This window comes from Poecilia mexicana, unplaced genomic scaffold (assembly GCF_051168715.1).
Source record: "Poecilia mexicana isolate PSO_F unplaced genomic scaffold, ASM5116871v1 scaffold_1, whole genome shotgun sequence".
In the NCBI taxonomy this organism is placed as follows: Eukaryota; Metazoa; Chordata; class Actinopteri; order Cyprinodontiformes; family Poeciliidae; genus Poecilia; species Poecilia mexicana.
The window spans coordinates 23274829-23291022 of NW_028263370.1; the positions used below are offsets into that span (position 1 = coordinate 23274829).

The following is a 16194-nucleotide window of genomic DNA, read 5'->3' on the forward strand; positions in this document are numbered from 1 at the left end:
CTACAGCTATTATTAGAGCTAAAACCATTTAGATCTCTGACATATTTCAACATTTGCAGATATCAGTTACTATGTTACCAGATTTCCTTTTATTCCAATAATTTGCCAGCAGAAAGTTGCAGCTTAATGTTCTGTAAAAGCTTGTCCACTTGAGTGTTTTTGTACATCCCAGTGTGGGAGCATGAGCTCCCACCTGCTCTTAATGCCTCTGCTGAAGGTGTCCTGGCCCTGGGCTCTGCTACCTTAGTTATCTATGTTTTATTAGATTAGAGATGATAGTGGCATCACTTACCTCCTCTTGACGGATAAATGGACTGTATCTCATCTTATCAGGCCTCTCGGGGCTGCTGCAGTTTTTCAGCCGAGGCTGAGCGGGGACGGCAGGTCAGTGAGGTGTTTCACCGTGGAGGCAGTTCAACAACATGGAGCCATGAATTTACAAGGTTGTGATGTAAATAAAATCGCTTTTCACATGTTAGGACATGTAGGAAAGATTTACAGGATCAAAATCCTACATACAGACTCAAATCTATACATTAAAATTGTATATTTAGTCAAGTCGACCACTTTCTGTTGGAAGTCCTCTGGCATTTTCCGGCCAAATATTTGACCACTTTTCTTGGTAGAATGGGGAGAGTTTACTTAAATTTGTTGATTTCCAGTCGTTGACTTGGTTGCTAGCAGTAGTTTTTAAATTGTCAGTGGAGTTGGGGTCAGTAGTTACAAATCTTTGTTTTTCTCTTTTATTCTTTCCATGAGTTTGAGCTCAGAGGAACCATGTCCAAGTTTCAACCATCCAGTGAAAAAACACAGAGATCTGCTGAATCTGGCTGAATTTCCGGGATCATGGAATCACAAAGAATTTCAGGGACTGATTATGGAATCAATACTGCAACACGTTTTAGTATTTAACTGATAATCCCATTCATAATATTTATGTTGAGATTAGAGTTTTCTGACTCTGCAACACGTTAACCGTAGTTTATTGTTTATTTACTAATCTCAAATTCGGTTTGGAATCTGTCATATTTTGATAGATTCAGGGACATTTCTAAAATCTTTTCACTCAGAAAATGTCTGTTTGGTTGGAAGCTGAAGTTTGTTGCTTTAACTGCATTCATGCTGCTGTTTTTGTCACAAACGCAACGATTAACGAAACTACGGAGGCCTCTAGGGGGCATGGGGAAAAAAAAGTTCTTTTGCGTTACCTCGCAGTATGCTTACTGCAATATTTACTGGTCTATTTTGTATACAGTCACAAATTAAAATTTCAAACATATACGCATATAAAGAGCCTCAGTGAAAATGTGTTTATTATTAACTCTGTGGTGCAAAAAGTTGATTGAAACTCGATTTATTCACTGTTGGTGTAAAGTTGAGATGGAACAGCACATGAAAACATCCCTTTAAACCATTCAGACCAACACAAACAATTAAAACTGTCAGATGACCTATTGCCCTGTGATAATAACTCCAAAAAGTCCAAATAGTTTAGATATATTTTTTTCTTTCTTTCCTACTTACGGAAAATTTCTGTTCATATCACAGATTTGTGGTTCATTTCTATCCAAAGAAAAAAGATATAAAACTTCAGGTATTTCACAATGAGATATTAAGGTACATGTAAAAACGTCATGAAATTCTTACATAGTAGCAGAAAGTACGATGGCTACCGTAAGAAAGGCTTTCAGTATTCAATTATGCCACGTCAGTAGATTAGCACATTTTTGCGAGGGAAAGAAAAACATTTCCCCATGTTCCCTGGAGAACTCCATATGAAACGGTTTGTAGAGACCTGCGATTCAGAAAAATCAGTTTATCTCATGAACAAAGAAAAAGAGTTTATGTATCTAAAACATGAGAAATAAAATTAATTTATTGACCCGTTTCCAGATGTGATGCTAAGTTTGGAGCGCCATGTTTTATCTTGTTAATGCCAGTAGAAATAAACACAAACAAATGTGGTGCTTATTATAAATCTGTGAATCGCTAACTTCCTGCTGTTGCTCTCTTCTCTCGGCAGGTGTATGTCATCAATGTCACCTACTCTGACAACACGTCTCACATCATCTACCGAAGATACAGCAAATTCTTCGACCTGCAGGTAAACCCAATGTTCGCTGTTCCATGGAGGTCGTGACCTCGGATTTCTTTGCTTCTCGTCGGATTGTTTGGATTCCTCGTCGCCTCGATGAATCAGAGTTAGCATCTGGTCAGGGCAGGCAGGATGTTGTATATTTTATTTCCTCAGCAGACTCCTCTACCCTTCCCATCTCATCCCTGGCTTGGCCTCAAAACGTCAGCGAACTGTCAGGCCTTTTTTCTTACAGCACAAGCAAAGGAAAAAGTGGGTTTAATGTAGCGTGCTTTACGGCCGGGCTGCTGTTAAATCCTGTCGCGCAGGCTGCTGATCGGTGGGGTCTTTATTTAGAATCTGGGCTTGTGTAACTGGTTTAAAAGCGCCGGGACTGTTTGTGTTGGAATGAAGTGCTGAAAGCCTCCGCTGTGTCTCTGACTGGCTGCAGGGACCCTGGACTCGCTGCAAGCCGATACGGTATGCGTGCTCCTCCTGAGGTCCGCGGGTCAGGAGTAAATATAAAAAGGCTGTAGTGAAAACGTTGCAGGGGGGAACGTCTCAATAGCAGCAGTGTGCTGCTTCTGCAGGAAATGATGTTTCAGTCAGTGAGAGGGAAAGTCCTCTCGGAAAGGTCTCTTTGACAAACCGGAGCCCCCTGCGCCCCGGCCCTCTCCGCCCCGCCCGCTGCAGCTGATTACTCCCAGTGTGGAGTCAAAGACGGAGGAGGAATAACAAACAAGGAGAAGCCATTAGATTGACTGGATGTGTGTCTTCCTCCGGCGCTCAGGCTGCTGAGAGGCGCCTAATGAACCCTAATGCTTCACGGACGAGCGCAGAGAAGATCGGCCTCTCACTCATTTAGCTTCTCAGGACGGAGCGGGGCAAAGGTCACCCAGCTCGGTTTGGATTATCTGAGTCGCCAAACACAGACGGACTCCGGACTTCATGTTGGCTTTTTATTGACTTTTTGATTTATGTCAATATGAGATAAAAAACTTTTTTTTTTTAAACAGCAGCTTTTGACTTGTTGAGCTAATTTTGTTCCGAATGACTGAATTCAAGCACGAAAGTGGGAGAATTGCTCTGAGAACAGCAGCGTTAATATTTACTTCCTTAATGAAAATGTGGCAAATTCCTTAAAATAAATTCAACTTGATTGAAGCACCAATAATTTTCCACTTAAACTCTTAAGTTTAACTCATTTGATTGGAGAACATGTTTTCACTGGGGATGAAATCCAACATTAGGAAATAAATGTTTTGCACAAAACCATCACACTTTGTTGGAACCTCAAATGCATCAGAGTTCAAATGAAACCTGAACTCTGACCCCAAACCCCAGGGGAGTTTAAAGGAGCAGAGAGAGAAGCAGGAAGTTGAAACCATCTCTTCCATCACGACGGACAGGAGTCACATCCCGAACTCCAACATCTCTCTGCTCAGCGTTCTAATCTTACAGCCAGACAGATTTAAAGAGGAGCAGCAAAAGCAGATGAGCTGGACTAGCAGAGCTTGACAGCAACTGATGGTCATCCAGGAAATGTTACTGTGGAATATCATCTCTGCTGCCCAGATATGGAGCTGTTAGCAGGTCATGACACTCATGAGACGTCGTATAACAACAGTCTTCAGTCAGAGGCCTCTGTAGATCTGCAGCAAGATTGACTGCTACTGAATATCCTGCAGCATCACAATCCACAATAACTCTATGAAAAAAACTGGATATTAGTCACAATGTTTAATTTCACCTTAGAATAAATAATGTATTAAAGAAAGGCCTTGTTTAAAGATGGGGAAAACCAGAGAGCATAAATTCTGTTTTCAGGTTTGCTACAGATCTTTTTCATATTTTTGATTGAACCTGCACTGAAATCTAAAACACTGAATTATTCTACATTGAAGTCTGAAGCTTATGAAATCTTTATTCTACTTTTAAAAAACTAAGAATTGTTGCATTCAGTTAGCCTGGATGTTCAAATGATAATGTAGAGACTGGTCTCTGGTTCTGGCTCTCTTTCCATTTTTCCCACTCAGAGCTTCATCGTCTACAGGAAATGAGAATCAAAGGTTCTCATAAAAAGCCCGAGCTGGACCCAATAAACCCACTGCTCCCAGTTTACTGGAACATGACTGTGGATGCAACCAGTGAGCCAACCCATCATCATCATCATCATCATCATCATCATCATCTGACTCCTCCATCCTCCTCCATCTGACCTGAGTCACTCCCAGTCCTGGATTCCCAGTTTGACCAGTCCAGTTTATCTCCTCTGTATAAACTTTTATGAACTTACTGGAGCTCCTAACACACGTTTCTCCAGGAGCTGTGTAATTATGTCAGTTCAGATCAGCAGTTGTTCTCCCAGCCTTTTGAAATGAACTTAAAGGTCGCAGGCGGCTTGTTTACACCGACGCTGTGATCAAATCACTTTACAGAAAGGTCACTGAGTCACGAATGAACTGGTTCAGACAAATGTATGTCTGAACCTCAAGTGATGTCTGACTTTAAATATCCCATCTCTTCGTCCTGGAGTGAAAGAAAATACCTGTTGTTTAAGGTGGAGAATATTTTTTTTTTCAGTTCATTTATGTGTGTTAGTGAAGGAAGAAGTTTTTTCTTTTCTCAGACAATAAAACACCTACAGGCCAAACTCTGCCTCTGTTCCACTTTCCAGGACATTTAGGAGGAGTTAGAAATCGTAGTTGGACACTTTCATGTTTTACATGCGACTGAAAAAGAGACAGAGATCCAAAAAGATAAGTGTAAGTTATAAAGTAAGTTGTAAAGATAAGTTTGGACAGTTGAATAAGAATTGTACTCACTCTAATTAAAAATAGCAGCAGGAATTGGCAAACACCTGGAGGAACAGTCCAATGCTCCTTAGAACGGGTTTAAACAGCATAATGGAGGAGCATTGTTGTGACGACATGCTGAAGGCTGGAAGAACAGGACCTTCTTAAAGAGACAGAGGTCCAATTTCAAGATGAAATCAAATAGTGAAATCAAATTTCCTTTACGTAATGTTTGATGTAAACAGTGTTTTCATAAAAACTGAAGTTACTTGACTGTGCTAAGATGCTATATATCTCTGGAAAATACACAATCTCACCACCTGAAACGTCATTGTTTTGTGAGGAAAAGAGGTTATTTTCAATTCCGTGAACTGTGAAGCATGGTGGTGGCTGCATCATGATGAGGTGAATTTTATTTTACAAAATGGATAGGCTCATAAGGAAATAATATTATGTGGAAATGTTGAAATCAGCCTGAAAGTTAAAGCCTGGACACAAGTGGGACAATGATCCTAAACATGCCTTCACCTGAGTCGCTTTATTAGCGTTTGCATCAACACTTTCTAAATCTTTCATCCTGATCCTGACTGCTGCTGCTGATGATTATTGTATGTACTGAACTGATGCTAACGCCTGTCCATAGTCAGTTTGCTCTGCGATCCGGTTTCTGCAGCTGACAGATGTTTCTGTCCAGTTCAAGATCTTCTCTGCCTGAATCCGACAGAGAGGCGTGTTGGTGAAAAGCTCAGAAGTCGTCCAGCTCGCTCTGAAGCCTGCAGGGAGAAGCTTCTCAAGGCTTTTCTTTCTTATTCATGGTGTTTTTCCATTTTATCCGCTCTCCTCCTCTTGCGTGTGCAGAGGTTCTGTTTTCTCTTTGCTCTGTTGAATGATTGAAGGACAGATACTATCAACAGCCTGTGATGAAGAGAAATATGAAAGCATGAGAAGCAGTACATGCAGTTACTTGTAGCAGTTATGTTGCTAACAACTAAAACCCTAAAATGATCCCAACTCCGTCGATGCTGAACGTTTTCTTAGCAGTTTTCACCAGATGTTTATTTGAACTGATTGATTTACCGGAAGCTAGAATTAGACAATTTTTAACTGACTGGATTTAGACACCAGGTGTTAAAGGTTCCAGCCTTTTAGTAATCATTAGTAAACGCATTATAACTCCCATTACAGTTATAAAGATAGATGCAGTTAAAATATTGAATATATTTGTAATATAAAGGAACGTTTAGTTTGAACCTGTCTGCTTACAACCAGGATGTCCACAAAAGTGTTGTCCTTTAAACACAATGTTTTCAAAAATCTTTTAGAAAACATTACTACGGTGGCCGACAGGTGCAAATGCGCAGCAAAAGAGAAAACATGCAAACAAAAGAAAAGACACCCCCCCGAATCAAATGCAGCAAACAAAAAAGAAAACACCCCCGAATTAGAAAACACCCCCGAATCAAATGCAGCAAACAAAAAAGAAAACACCCCCGAATTAGAAAACACCCCCGAATTAAATGCAGCAAACAAAAAAGAAAACACCCCCGAATTAGAAAACACCCCCGAATTAGAAAACACCCCCGAATTAGAAAACACCCCCGAATTAAATGCAGCAAACAAAAAAGAAAACACCCCCGAATTAGAAAACACCCCCGAATTAGAAAACACCCCCGAATTAAATGCAGCAAACAAAAAAGAAAACACCCCCGAATTAGAAAACACCCCCGAATTAAATGCAGCAAACAAAAAAGAAAACACCCCCGAATTAGAAAACACCCCCGAATTAAATGCAGCAAACAAAAAGGAAAACACCCCCGAATTAGAAAACACCCCCGAATTAGAAAACACCCCCGAATTAAATGCAGCAAACAAAAAAGAAAACACCCCCGAATTAGAAAACACCCCCGAATTAAATGCAGCAAACAAAAAAGAAAACACCCCCGAATTAGAAAACACCCCCGAATTAGAAAACACCCCCGAATTAAATGCAGCAAACAAAAAAGAAAACACCCCCGAATTAGAAAACACCCCCGAATTAAATGCAGCAAACAAAAAAGAAAACACCCCCGAATTAGAAAACACCCCCGAATTAAATGCAGCAAACAAAAAAGAAAACACCCCCGAATTAGAAAACACCCCCGAATTAGAAAACACCCCCGAATTAAATGCAGCAAACAAAAAAGAAAACACCCCCGAATTAGAAAACACCCCCGAATTAGAAAACACCCCCGAATTAGAAAACACCCCCGAATTAAATGCAGCAAACAAAAAAGAAAACACCCCCGAATTAGAAAACACCCCCGAATTAGAAAACACCCCCGAATGAAATGCAGCAAACAAAAAAGAAGACACCCCCGAATGAAATGCAGCAAACAAAAAGTGTTGAAAACGGAAGTGCTCCAGACCACTATGGGGAGTCTAACAAAAAATAGCTGTGTCCGAATTCAGGCTCTGCATCCTTTCAAGGGCCCTGAGAAACTGATCCTTCGAAGCATAGACATAATAAAAGAGTACACCCTCCCCCCCACGATTGGCTGCTCCGGCGCAAATACACTTTGCTTTGCTCAACCAAAACAGCAGAAGATGCTGCACTGCGGAATATTGTTGATCGGATCGACGGACTACTGACGTGAAGGGCTCGACAGACTTTTCGCAAGTAAGATGGACATATTACTGTGTATTTTTGTGATTAGAATATTACTATACTGTATTTATGTCCACTGGCGAAATACCAGCTAATGCTAGCTATAGTGCTTGGTGTTCAGCCCCCGCTCTGACAGCTAACCGAGATTCCGGAAATCTTAAAATGTTTCAGTCATTCTCCAACATTTAGATTATCTGATACAAGAGCCTACTATAGAAATGAAACAATATTATAAAAATCATAACATTCACCAGCAAAGTTTACACAGATGACAATGGCTATTATTTAATTATTTAACTCAGTCAACGTAAGATAACTCGAAAATGTCCCGTTTTTGTTTTGAAGGTTTCCTACGACGTGAGGAAGAAGGGAGAGACAGATTCACTGCACAGCACGGATGAATCTCGTATCGGATTTTGGACCCAATCTCAGCTGCTGAATCACTCTTAAACCAGAACTCGTAGGCTGGAAAACATTATATATATATATATATATATATATATATATATATATATATATATATATATATATATATGTGTGTGTGTGTGTGTGTGCGTGCATAATCATGCATAGCCTAATGTATATTATTCAGTATTAATGATTATTTATTTATGTTTGTATACTTATATAAGTATGTATTGATAAGACGAGAGCGGTCCATTAGGCGTCTGTCCTTTTATTATGTCTATGTGAGAAACGGCCCGATCTACAGAAGACGGATCCTTCGAAGGCCACGAATATGGACGACCAGAAGAGAGAAGCTGTAGCCTCCGGCTAGCTGCCTAGCCTCCATCTCGGCGTTATGTTGCTTAGCAACCGTGACAACGTGAAGCACAGAGCAACGAAGTAAAAAAAACGGACTCAGTTGTTTTTTACTCTTTATTTCTGTATTATTCTTCACCTTTTGTAATAAAGGTTGTTCCATAGTAAAAAGAAAATCTGTCTGATTCTAAAATGTTTAATGTATACAAGGGATATTATTCATTTTCAAATACTCTCCAGATCTCAGGTAGTAAGACATTACAGTTAAATAAACTATGTTTGAAGGCTTAACTTTAATCAGTCAAACCCATTTGCTCAGGAATAAATTAAATACTTTATTAATATCTACATGGAGCGCCCGGCCAGCTGACAGCTTGCGAGTGAAGCTGGCTGTTAATGCAGCGGGAGAAGACATCTCCGAAAACGTCGGAGCAATATTGGAAGTAGGTGATTTATTAATGAACCGAGCAGATATTTCAGATCTATACATCTACATTCTCGCCTAAAAACATTGTAAAAAATAAATTTGTGTAATTTTAAGTGTAATACAGCAACAATTATTTTGTCGCCATTGCTGCTTTTCTGAACACCCGCTTTAAAGGATGCAGAGCCTGAATTCGGACACGGCTATTTTTTGTTAGACTCCCCATAGTGGTCTGGAGCACTTCCGTTTTCAACACTTTTTGTTTGCTGCATTTCATTCGGGGGTGTTTTCTAATTCGGGGGTGTTTTCTTTTTTGTTTGCTGCATTTAATTCGGGGGTGTTTTCTAATTCGGGGGTGTTTTCTTTTTTGTTTGCTGAATTTAATTCGGGGGTGTTTTCTAATTCGGGGGTGTTTTCTAATTCGGGGGTGTTTTCTTTTTTGTTTGCTGCATTTGATTCGGGGGTGTTTTCTAATTCGGGGGTGTTTTCTTTTTTGTTTGCTGCATTTGATTCGGGGGTGTTTTCTAATTCGGGGGTGTTTTCTTTTTTGTTTGCTGCATTTAATTCGGGGGTGTTTTCTAATTCGGGGGTGTTTTCTAATTCGGGGGTGTTTTCTTTTTTGTTTGCTGCATTTAATTCGGGGCTGTTTTCTAATTCGGGGGTGTTTTCTAATTCGGGGGTGTTTTCTTTTTTGTTTGCTGCATTTGATTCGGGGGTGTGTCTTTTCTTTTGTTTGCATGTTTTCTCTTTTGGTGCGCATTTGCACCTGTCGGCCACCGTACATTACACTTACAACATTTATAACAACCACGGAATGAAAACAAACTGTAGAAACTATGTAGTGTGCATGCCAGGCCTGTAGGAGGCGGTAGAACAGTGTGAGGCGTGTTTTCATAACGCTTTGCTTCCGGTGCAAGTAATGTGTTTTCACTGACATGATAAATGTTCCAAACAAACGGATTTAGCTTTAGCAAGACCAAGAAACCTGAAGAGGAAACCTGAAGGCAGAGGCCCGCCATTGTTGTTCTGTACGCGTCTCTAAATGTTTCTGGTTCGGATGGTTATGATTAGTTTACAGTTTCTAAAACGTTTCCCTCTGGAGCCTTTTGTCTGGTCAAAAGGTTGTTACCATGGATACAAGAGGCCAAAGCATTCTTACTGTGGAAATGTGAGGCCAAAACAATGTTGCCATAGAAACAAGGCGCCAAAACGTAACAAAACATTTGCGTTGTATTGTCCTGCCATGGTCATGTAAGCGGGATCTAAACCTGCGCTCACACAGCAGAGGCGGCCCAAATCCGATTCTTTCACCGCAGACTCAACGGCCCAATTCAGATCTTTTTACCCCCAAAAAGACCCGATGACTGCTACTTCAATTTGTTCTACTAAATCGGATACGTATTCGATTGTCTGAATGATTTTATTGGAATTTTTCGTCATTGATCTGAGACATGTGTCACAATTGTGGGCCAGAAAAAGTCAGTCATGGCAAATCTGGACGTAAACAATGGCTGGAAATGACAATTATTAAATTATGAAAGAAGTTTGTGTCAGTGAAGTCCATCATATCCCAACACCATCACTCCTGGTTCTGACTCCACATCACAACAGACTTCTATACAGAAGCTGCAGTCAATGCTTTCCTTCTGGATCATCTGCAGCTGTCTGATAATGATTTACCTTTTAGTTTATAAATCACTGAATGGTTTATTATCTAACAACTTCAGTTTCCCAGCAGAATCTCCAACTAAAATACTGAAAGTTTCTGTAGGCGGAGACGTTAACTGCATATAAAGTTCAGAGGATGAACATGCTGAGTTCAGCTAAAGACTCTCTCCCACATTTATAGCTCTCCTTAAGCAGCACCAAGCCTGTTTCTGCTTCTTAAATATACAAAACCAAGAACAACTTCATGCAAAGCTCAAAAATCTTAATCCTTGTGTTTATTAATGTCTGCTTGATAAAATCTGTGTATTCTCAGAGGTTTAAACCATCAGGCAATGGAAAAGCAAACTTCTCTCTTTCCCTGTTTTGCTGCTGATAAAGCAGAATTCAGACCTGAAACTCGTACTCAGCCTCTGCTTATCTGCAGTATTGGTGACGGGGGCAGTTTGAGCGCAGCCGGCGTCCCAGCGCCTCGCCTCTCGCTCTGCAGGTTAATAAACAATGATTGAGTAAACATCAGACTGGACAGAACACGTCCAGGCTCTAAATGCCACCCGGCTGGTTAGAGACTGAGATAGAGCCGTTCACAGATAACAGATGGATGAAGCTGCGGTGGACGTCTCCTCCTGTCCTCCTGTCTCCATCCGTCTTCTCTTTGTCTTCCTGTCCTCTCCTGCTCACTCGTTCGCATCAATGTCTCAGTTTCTCACTTTGTTTCCTCCTCCCTCGGCTCTCATCCTCTCACCTCCATCTGTCTGCGTTTCGCTTCAGAAACCCTCCACCTTTAACACCAAACCCCCCACCCGTCCACCCGTCCACCCCCACCCGGGGTGTTTTCCCTACTAATCCAAACCGACCTGCTCATTCAAGGATTCACTGATGTTCTCTTCCAGGTTTCTCTCACGCTGCTTTGCATGCTTTCCTTTTCTTAGTTTGCTAATCTGATTGGAGAATTGCATTTCTGTTGTTTATCCAGTCTGTCTTTTCATTACACTATGCTGCAGTCTAACCCCCTGGGTCCTCTTCATCACAGTTGGAGCTTTGCTCTACAGAGGCAGGGGGAACTTTGGGGACTGTAAACTGTTGAAGTGCAGAATTGGTTATAATTTAATGAAAATTTGACATTTCCAAACAGTTAGAGTCCATTCCTTCTGCTTTCATAGGAATTAGAGGGAAAAGTAGCAGATGCTAAAGACAATCATCTTCAGGCATCATCGCCTGAATTTGAGTGACTGAGTTCATTAAATCCACAACAGAAAAACAGAAAAACAGAAAATATGAATTAGGTGTTTTTCCATCTCCTGGTTTGGAGCGAATCAACCAGGCTGCCAAAGCATAATTTTGTCTGATGTGGATGTTACACATGGATATAATAAACAGGCAGAGTGAAGCATTATGTTGCTGTTTTCTACATGCTGTTGGACCTTCATTAATTATTTAATGATGAGGACTTCCTATTTGAACATCTGATGATGAGCATCCTTGCTGTAATGTTGTTTATTTATGCTTTGACCACTGCATAAAAAACTCTAACATGTGCTAAAGGGTTCGTTAGTGCACCATCGGGTGTTGACCGGTCCTGACAGTGTCGCCCAGGCAGGACACACAAACAGACAGCGGTGACAGATGTTGAGCGATGCTCTCGATGCCCTGACAGCCGTCACACGTCTGAGGTCTCCCAGACTGTGACAGGAAGCTGTTAGCTGACAACACCGCAAACAGCAGAGGTTTGAGTCGGTAAAAACAGCCGCGCCCCGGTTCCCTCGCTGCTTCACAACGCACCATCACCAGAAAGGCTAATTTTAGTTCCCGTTTCATTCTCTCTCTGCTTTCCTCCATCATTCTTCCACCTGGGTTGGAAATAACGTTCAGATTTTACAGTGAAATAGACGTGAAGAATGAAGTGTAACTGGCCTCCAAGCGGTTTCTGCTCTGCCGTTTCTGCCGGGCCTTGGCACAGGTGAGCGCCTGTTCGCTCTGCCTCTAATTGCACTCTAACTGCTTGTTGGCTGGCCTACTTTGGTAACTAAATGAAAGCAGTGTGAGGGTAAGCCAGCAATGTTCGTTTTTGGTTTCCCGCTCTGGAAGCCGAAAGTGTTGCCGGTTCGCTCTGTCAGATTTCTGCCAAGCTGCTAGAGTGGAAAAGTGCCTGAAAATGTCAGAGGAACATTTATCGTCTCTCTCTGGAAACAGAATAAATGCTGGACTTGAATCAAAGCTTGATAAGTGATGAAATGACTGGGCAACCATGGTATCTCATTGCATCATCTAATAGAATGAAATGCAATTTCTGCACAAAAGACAAGAAATGGCAGAAGCATTGGTCCGGTTGGAGGCTCTCCCAAAGCGAATGCTTCAGTTTTGCTCTGATGTGTTTGTGTTGAAGTGTTGACTAACTATGACCTCTGCAGAGAGAGGATTGTTTCAGACGCTTCTGGTTTTTAAAATCTCAGGTTAATAATAGGCAGAACTGAAGAGGTGAAATCTCATTATCTGAGAATGATTTTGTGCAAAAAATGTAACAAACATGACTTCTATCCTAACCTGCTTAAAAGGAAAATGTAATTCGTTCCCTTTAAGTTACAACTCAACTACAGGAGTTTTGCTGTCTTCAATATAATTCTTTATTATTTCTGGTTGGATATTTGAACTCACTTCTTGGTAGAATTGGTTCAGTTCTTTTAAATTGGTTGTTTCCTACGGATCTTAACTTGTATTTGAAGTCCTGATGGAAACTCTGTCCAAGATTTATCCACTTTAATCCGTCGCAAACTTAAAGAACAACTTACTTTATCTGTAAGTTTGAGGTGAAGCAGAGGAATTTGGAGGTAGTCTTCTTGTTTCATCATCCCATTCACTTTTGAACATGAAAATATCGATTTTGAAGGCGGGAACATATTTCTAGGCTGGCGTCCTCTCAGGCCATGTGACGCAATCGAGGTTTAATCTCCACAGTCTGCAGGAACGGATGAGGTTAAACAGTCCCTGCAGGCTGTTTAACGATGCTGCCGCTTTTAGATCAGGGGTTTCCAAACTTTTTCTCAAAATCATCAGTTCACAAGCCCAATAAAATATATTTTTTAAGAACTGAATTAACCAAAATGTTGTGATTCTTTTTATTTTTTACCTACTCAACAATAAACTAAGCAAGAACTATTTTTATCCCGTACTCAGATTTATTTGAAATAGGATCATAGATCCAAAACCTCAAACAGTTTTTGTATGTTTTCCTAGTTAAACTAAAGGCATCAAGTGTGTTTAATATTTTTTGCTCAATTGAAGAAAACTGAAAATGCCATTTTGTTTATTCTTAGCAATAAAACCTTAATCTGAGTCTTCATTTCACAATAACTTCTGTATTTAGACAAGTTATAATATAGCAATAAAAAGCAGATTTGGGTTCACCAAGGTGCAGCTTAGAGCATAAGTTAATGAGTATATTGGTCCTAGTTGCCATGACAATCCAAGGAAACCAGAAAGCTTGGAAAATATGATCACTTTGTGTTGCATCAACATGTTTGTTCATAGATTTTTTCTTTAAAAGTTGTAGTTTTGTCTGAATTTATTTCATATACTCTTGAATTGTGGACGAGAGGGCCGCACAAAATCAGTCCAGGGATCTTAAATGGCCCTTGGGCTCCATTTTGAACACCCAATTTCTTCCTTTTTTCTGTTTTTTGTTTTTTCTGAGAACAAAAAGGAAAATTGTTCAACCCTGCATTGCTTCTTAAAGGGGCCGTATTGTGTAAAATCAACTTTTTTGAGCTTTACGTCATGTTATAATGTTACTCCTTAAACACATCTGGGCTTTGATTCTTTCATGTTTAAGAAATCTGTTTATCTCCATGGCAACCATTTAGCTGTGCACAATATCTGGGTGGATCTATCTCCACCTTTGAGATGCAGATCCTCCTCAGAGCTGCAGTTTCCAAGCGTCCGCCTCACAGAGACCCCATCACTCCCCCACTCAGCTCCTTCAGACTAGCCAGCAGCAATTAGCAAACACTTGGTGGAACTGCTGAGCTCATTTTAAGAACTACTGCTCAGAGCAGCGCTGGTAAAAAACGTTTTAAAGGGTTGATGGAGAAGTCATGTTGGGATGACCTCCTGAAGGCAGAGTTTCAGAAAGAGTGGGAGTTTTTATACAGACATAATGAAGTTAAATTATGAAGTTAAATTTCTTTTAAGTCATGTTTGATATATGCAGCATTTCTGTAACTACTGATGGTAACATAGTTTCTTGATTGTGCTGCAGAATCGCACAATGTGACTGAAAAACTCATGATACTGTCCCTTTAAAAAACAAACAAAAATTCTCAATTTCTCAGAAAAATACAGAGTCTTGCTCTGAGCCCACAGCAGAGCAACAAAAGAGCAACTGCAGACAGCCAGAAGTCACCCAACCCCTGCACCTGTTGTCGTTCTGAAAACGAGGGCGCCGTGACTCACAATCTGGGGCGCAGCACCGCAGCGTTGACAGATTCAGAAACTGAACTCTTATTCTCCCGACTCGTGTTTCAGCTGCAGGAAAGAATGCAGGATATCAGGAGATCATGTTCCTTCCTGAAATAACGTTCCATCCCTGCGCACAGACTTGTGCAGATCTGGTGCCAGGGTGCCACTGTACATCACTCCATCAACTGTGGGTGACTCTGGATGGAACAACTCTAAAAGCTATCTTCAGACATCTGTTTAGCAGAGCCTGAAGCCTGCTGGTGCTGAGGCATGCTCAGACTTCACTCACATGCTCCATTTAGGAAAAGAAAAGCTCTGAGCTCTGTTTTATTCTTTCTCCTGGAAACAATCTGAAGGATCTAAGATTTAAAGTGAAAGGAAACAAGATGATTTCATCGCGAATAGAAGCCAGATTTGCTCCAGCAGCTAGATGTTTGCTGGAAGACGCAGCAGGAGCAGAGATTTGATCATTTCACGCCCCGAGTAGCGCCAGAAGCAGCGCGCAGTGTGCAGCGTGTTGGGTCTGTTTCTCACCACTCTGAGCTCAGAGATGGTGAGAAAATCACATGCTCGCCTCGTCAGGCCGGTCATGAGTTCCTCCACAGCTACACTTCAGCATGTGTGTTCATCTCCAACCAAAGGCCCGGGAGAAACCCTTTACAGTCACATGACCCACAGCAGGAAGTGACTTATCGGTCCTCATAAACAGACCGCCATGGCTTCCCCGAGTTCAGGCCAAGCGACTCTCACAGCTCCTTTTATAGATGTGCTATTCTTAGCAGAGCGACTTGTTCTTCTGACTGTTCGTACTCCACGTTTCTGTCGCTAAACTGTGCAGAGGTACTTTTTTCTACTTCTGGGTAGAAAAATATTAACTTAAAATGTTCTTTAGCTTTATTTTTAGTGAAGGGCCAAAAGTTTTTGGTTTTCTGGGATGTTTCTGTAAGTCAGCTCTGATAAATCTGGATTCTGTGGGTGCTTTCAGGCTCTGTTACAGATCGCTGCTCCAATCCAAACAAATCAGATGGTTCAGGAGGCTGACCTCTGGACCGTCGCTCAGCGGTGACCAGTCTGCAGAATACCTAAAAATCATACTGCAGTAAGAGTAGCATACTGCCAAAGTCTTACCAAGTATTTTATATGGCAAATATCTTAGTACACATGCAATGAGAACAAAGAATAACTTAAGAATAACTTTTCAGTGAGATAAAGGAGCTTGTTTTAAAATCAATAATTCTTTAATATTAATCAAAATATTGCAAGTTTTTGACAATTTTTTTCAATGTTAACATGAGAAAAATGTCTCCCTAGAAAGGTTAAAAAATCTATTTCAAATTATATTCAGCATTTATGAAGGTAACATACTGACGGCTCA

General features: G+C 40.9%; 1 protein-coding gene across 2 annotated transcripts in view; it reads left to right on the forward strand.

Moving 5' to 3' along the window:
• sh3pxd2aa (SH3 and PX domains 2Aa) overlaps positions 1-16194 on the forward strand; it is a 104175-nt gene that overhangs the window by 21510 nt on the left and 66471 nt on the right. For both annotated transcript variants that reach the window (XM_088006661.1, XM_014985673.2), the window contains exon 2: positions 2024-2104. In XM_088006661.1, coding sequence (XP_087862787.1) covers positions 2024-2104 — 81 coding nt within the window. The remainder of the gene's footprint in view (positions 1-2023; positions 2105-16194) is intronic.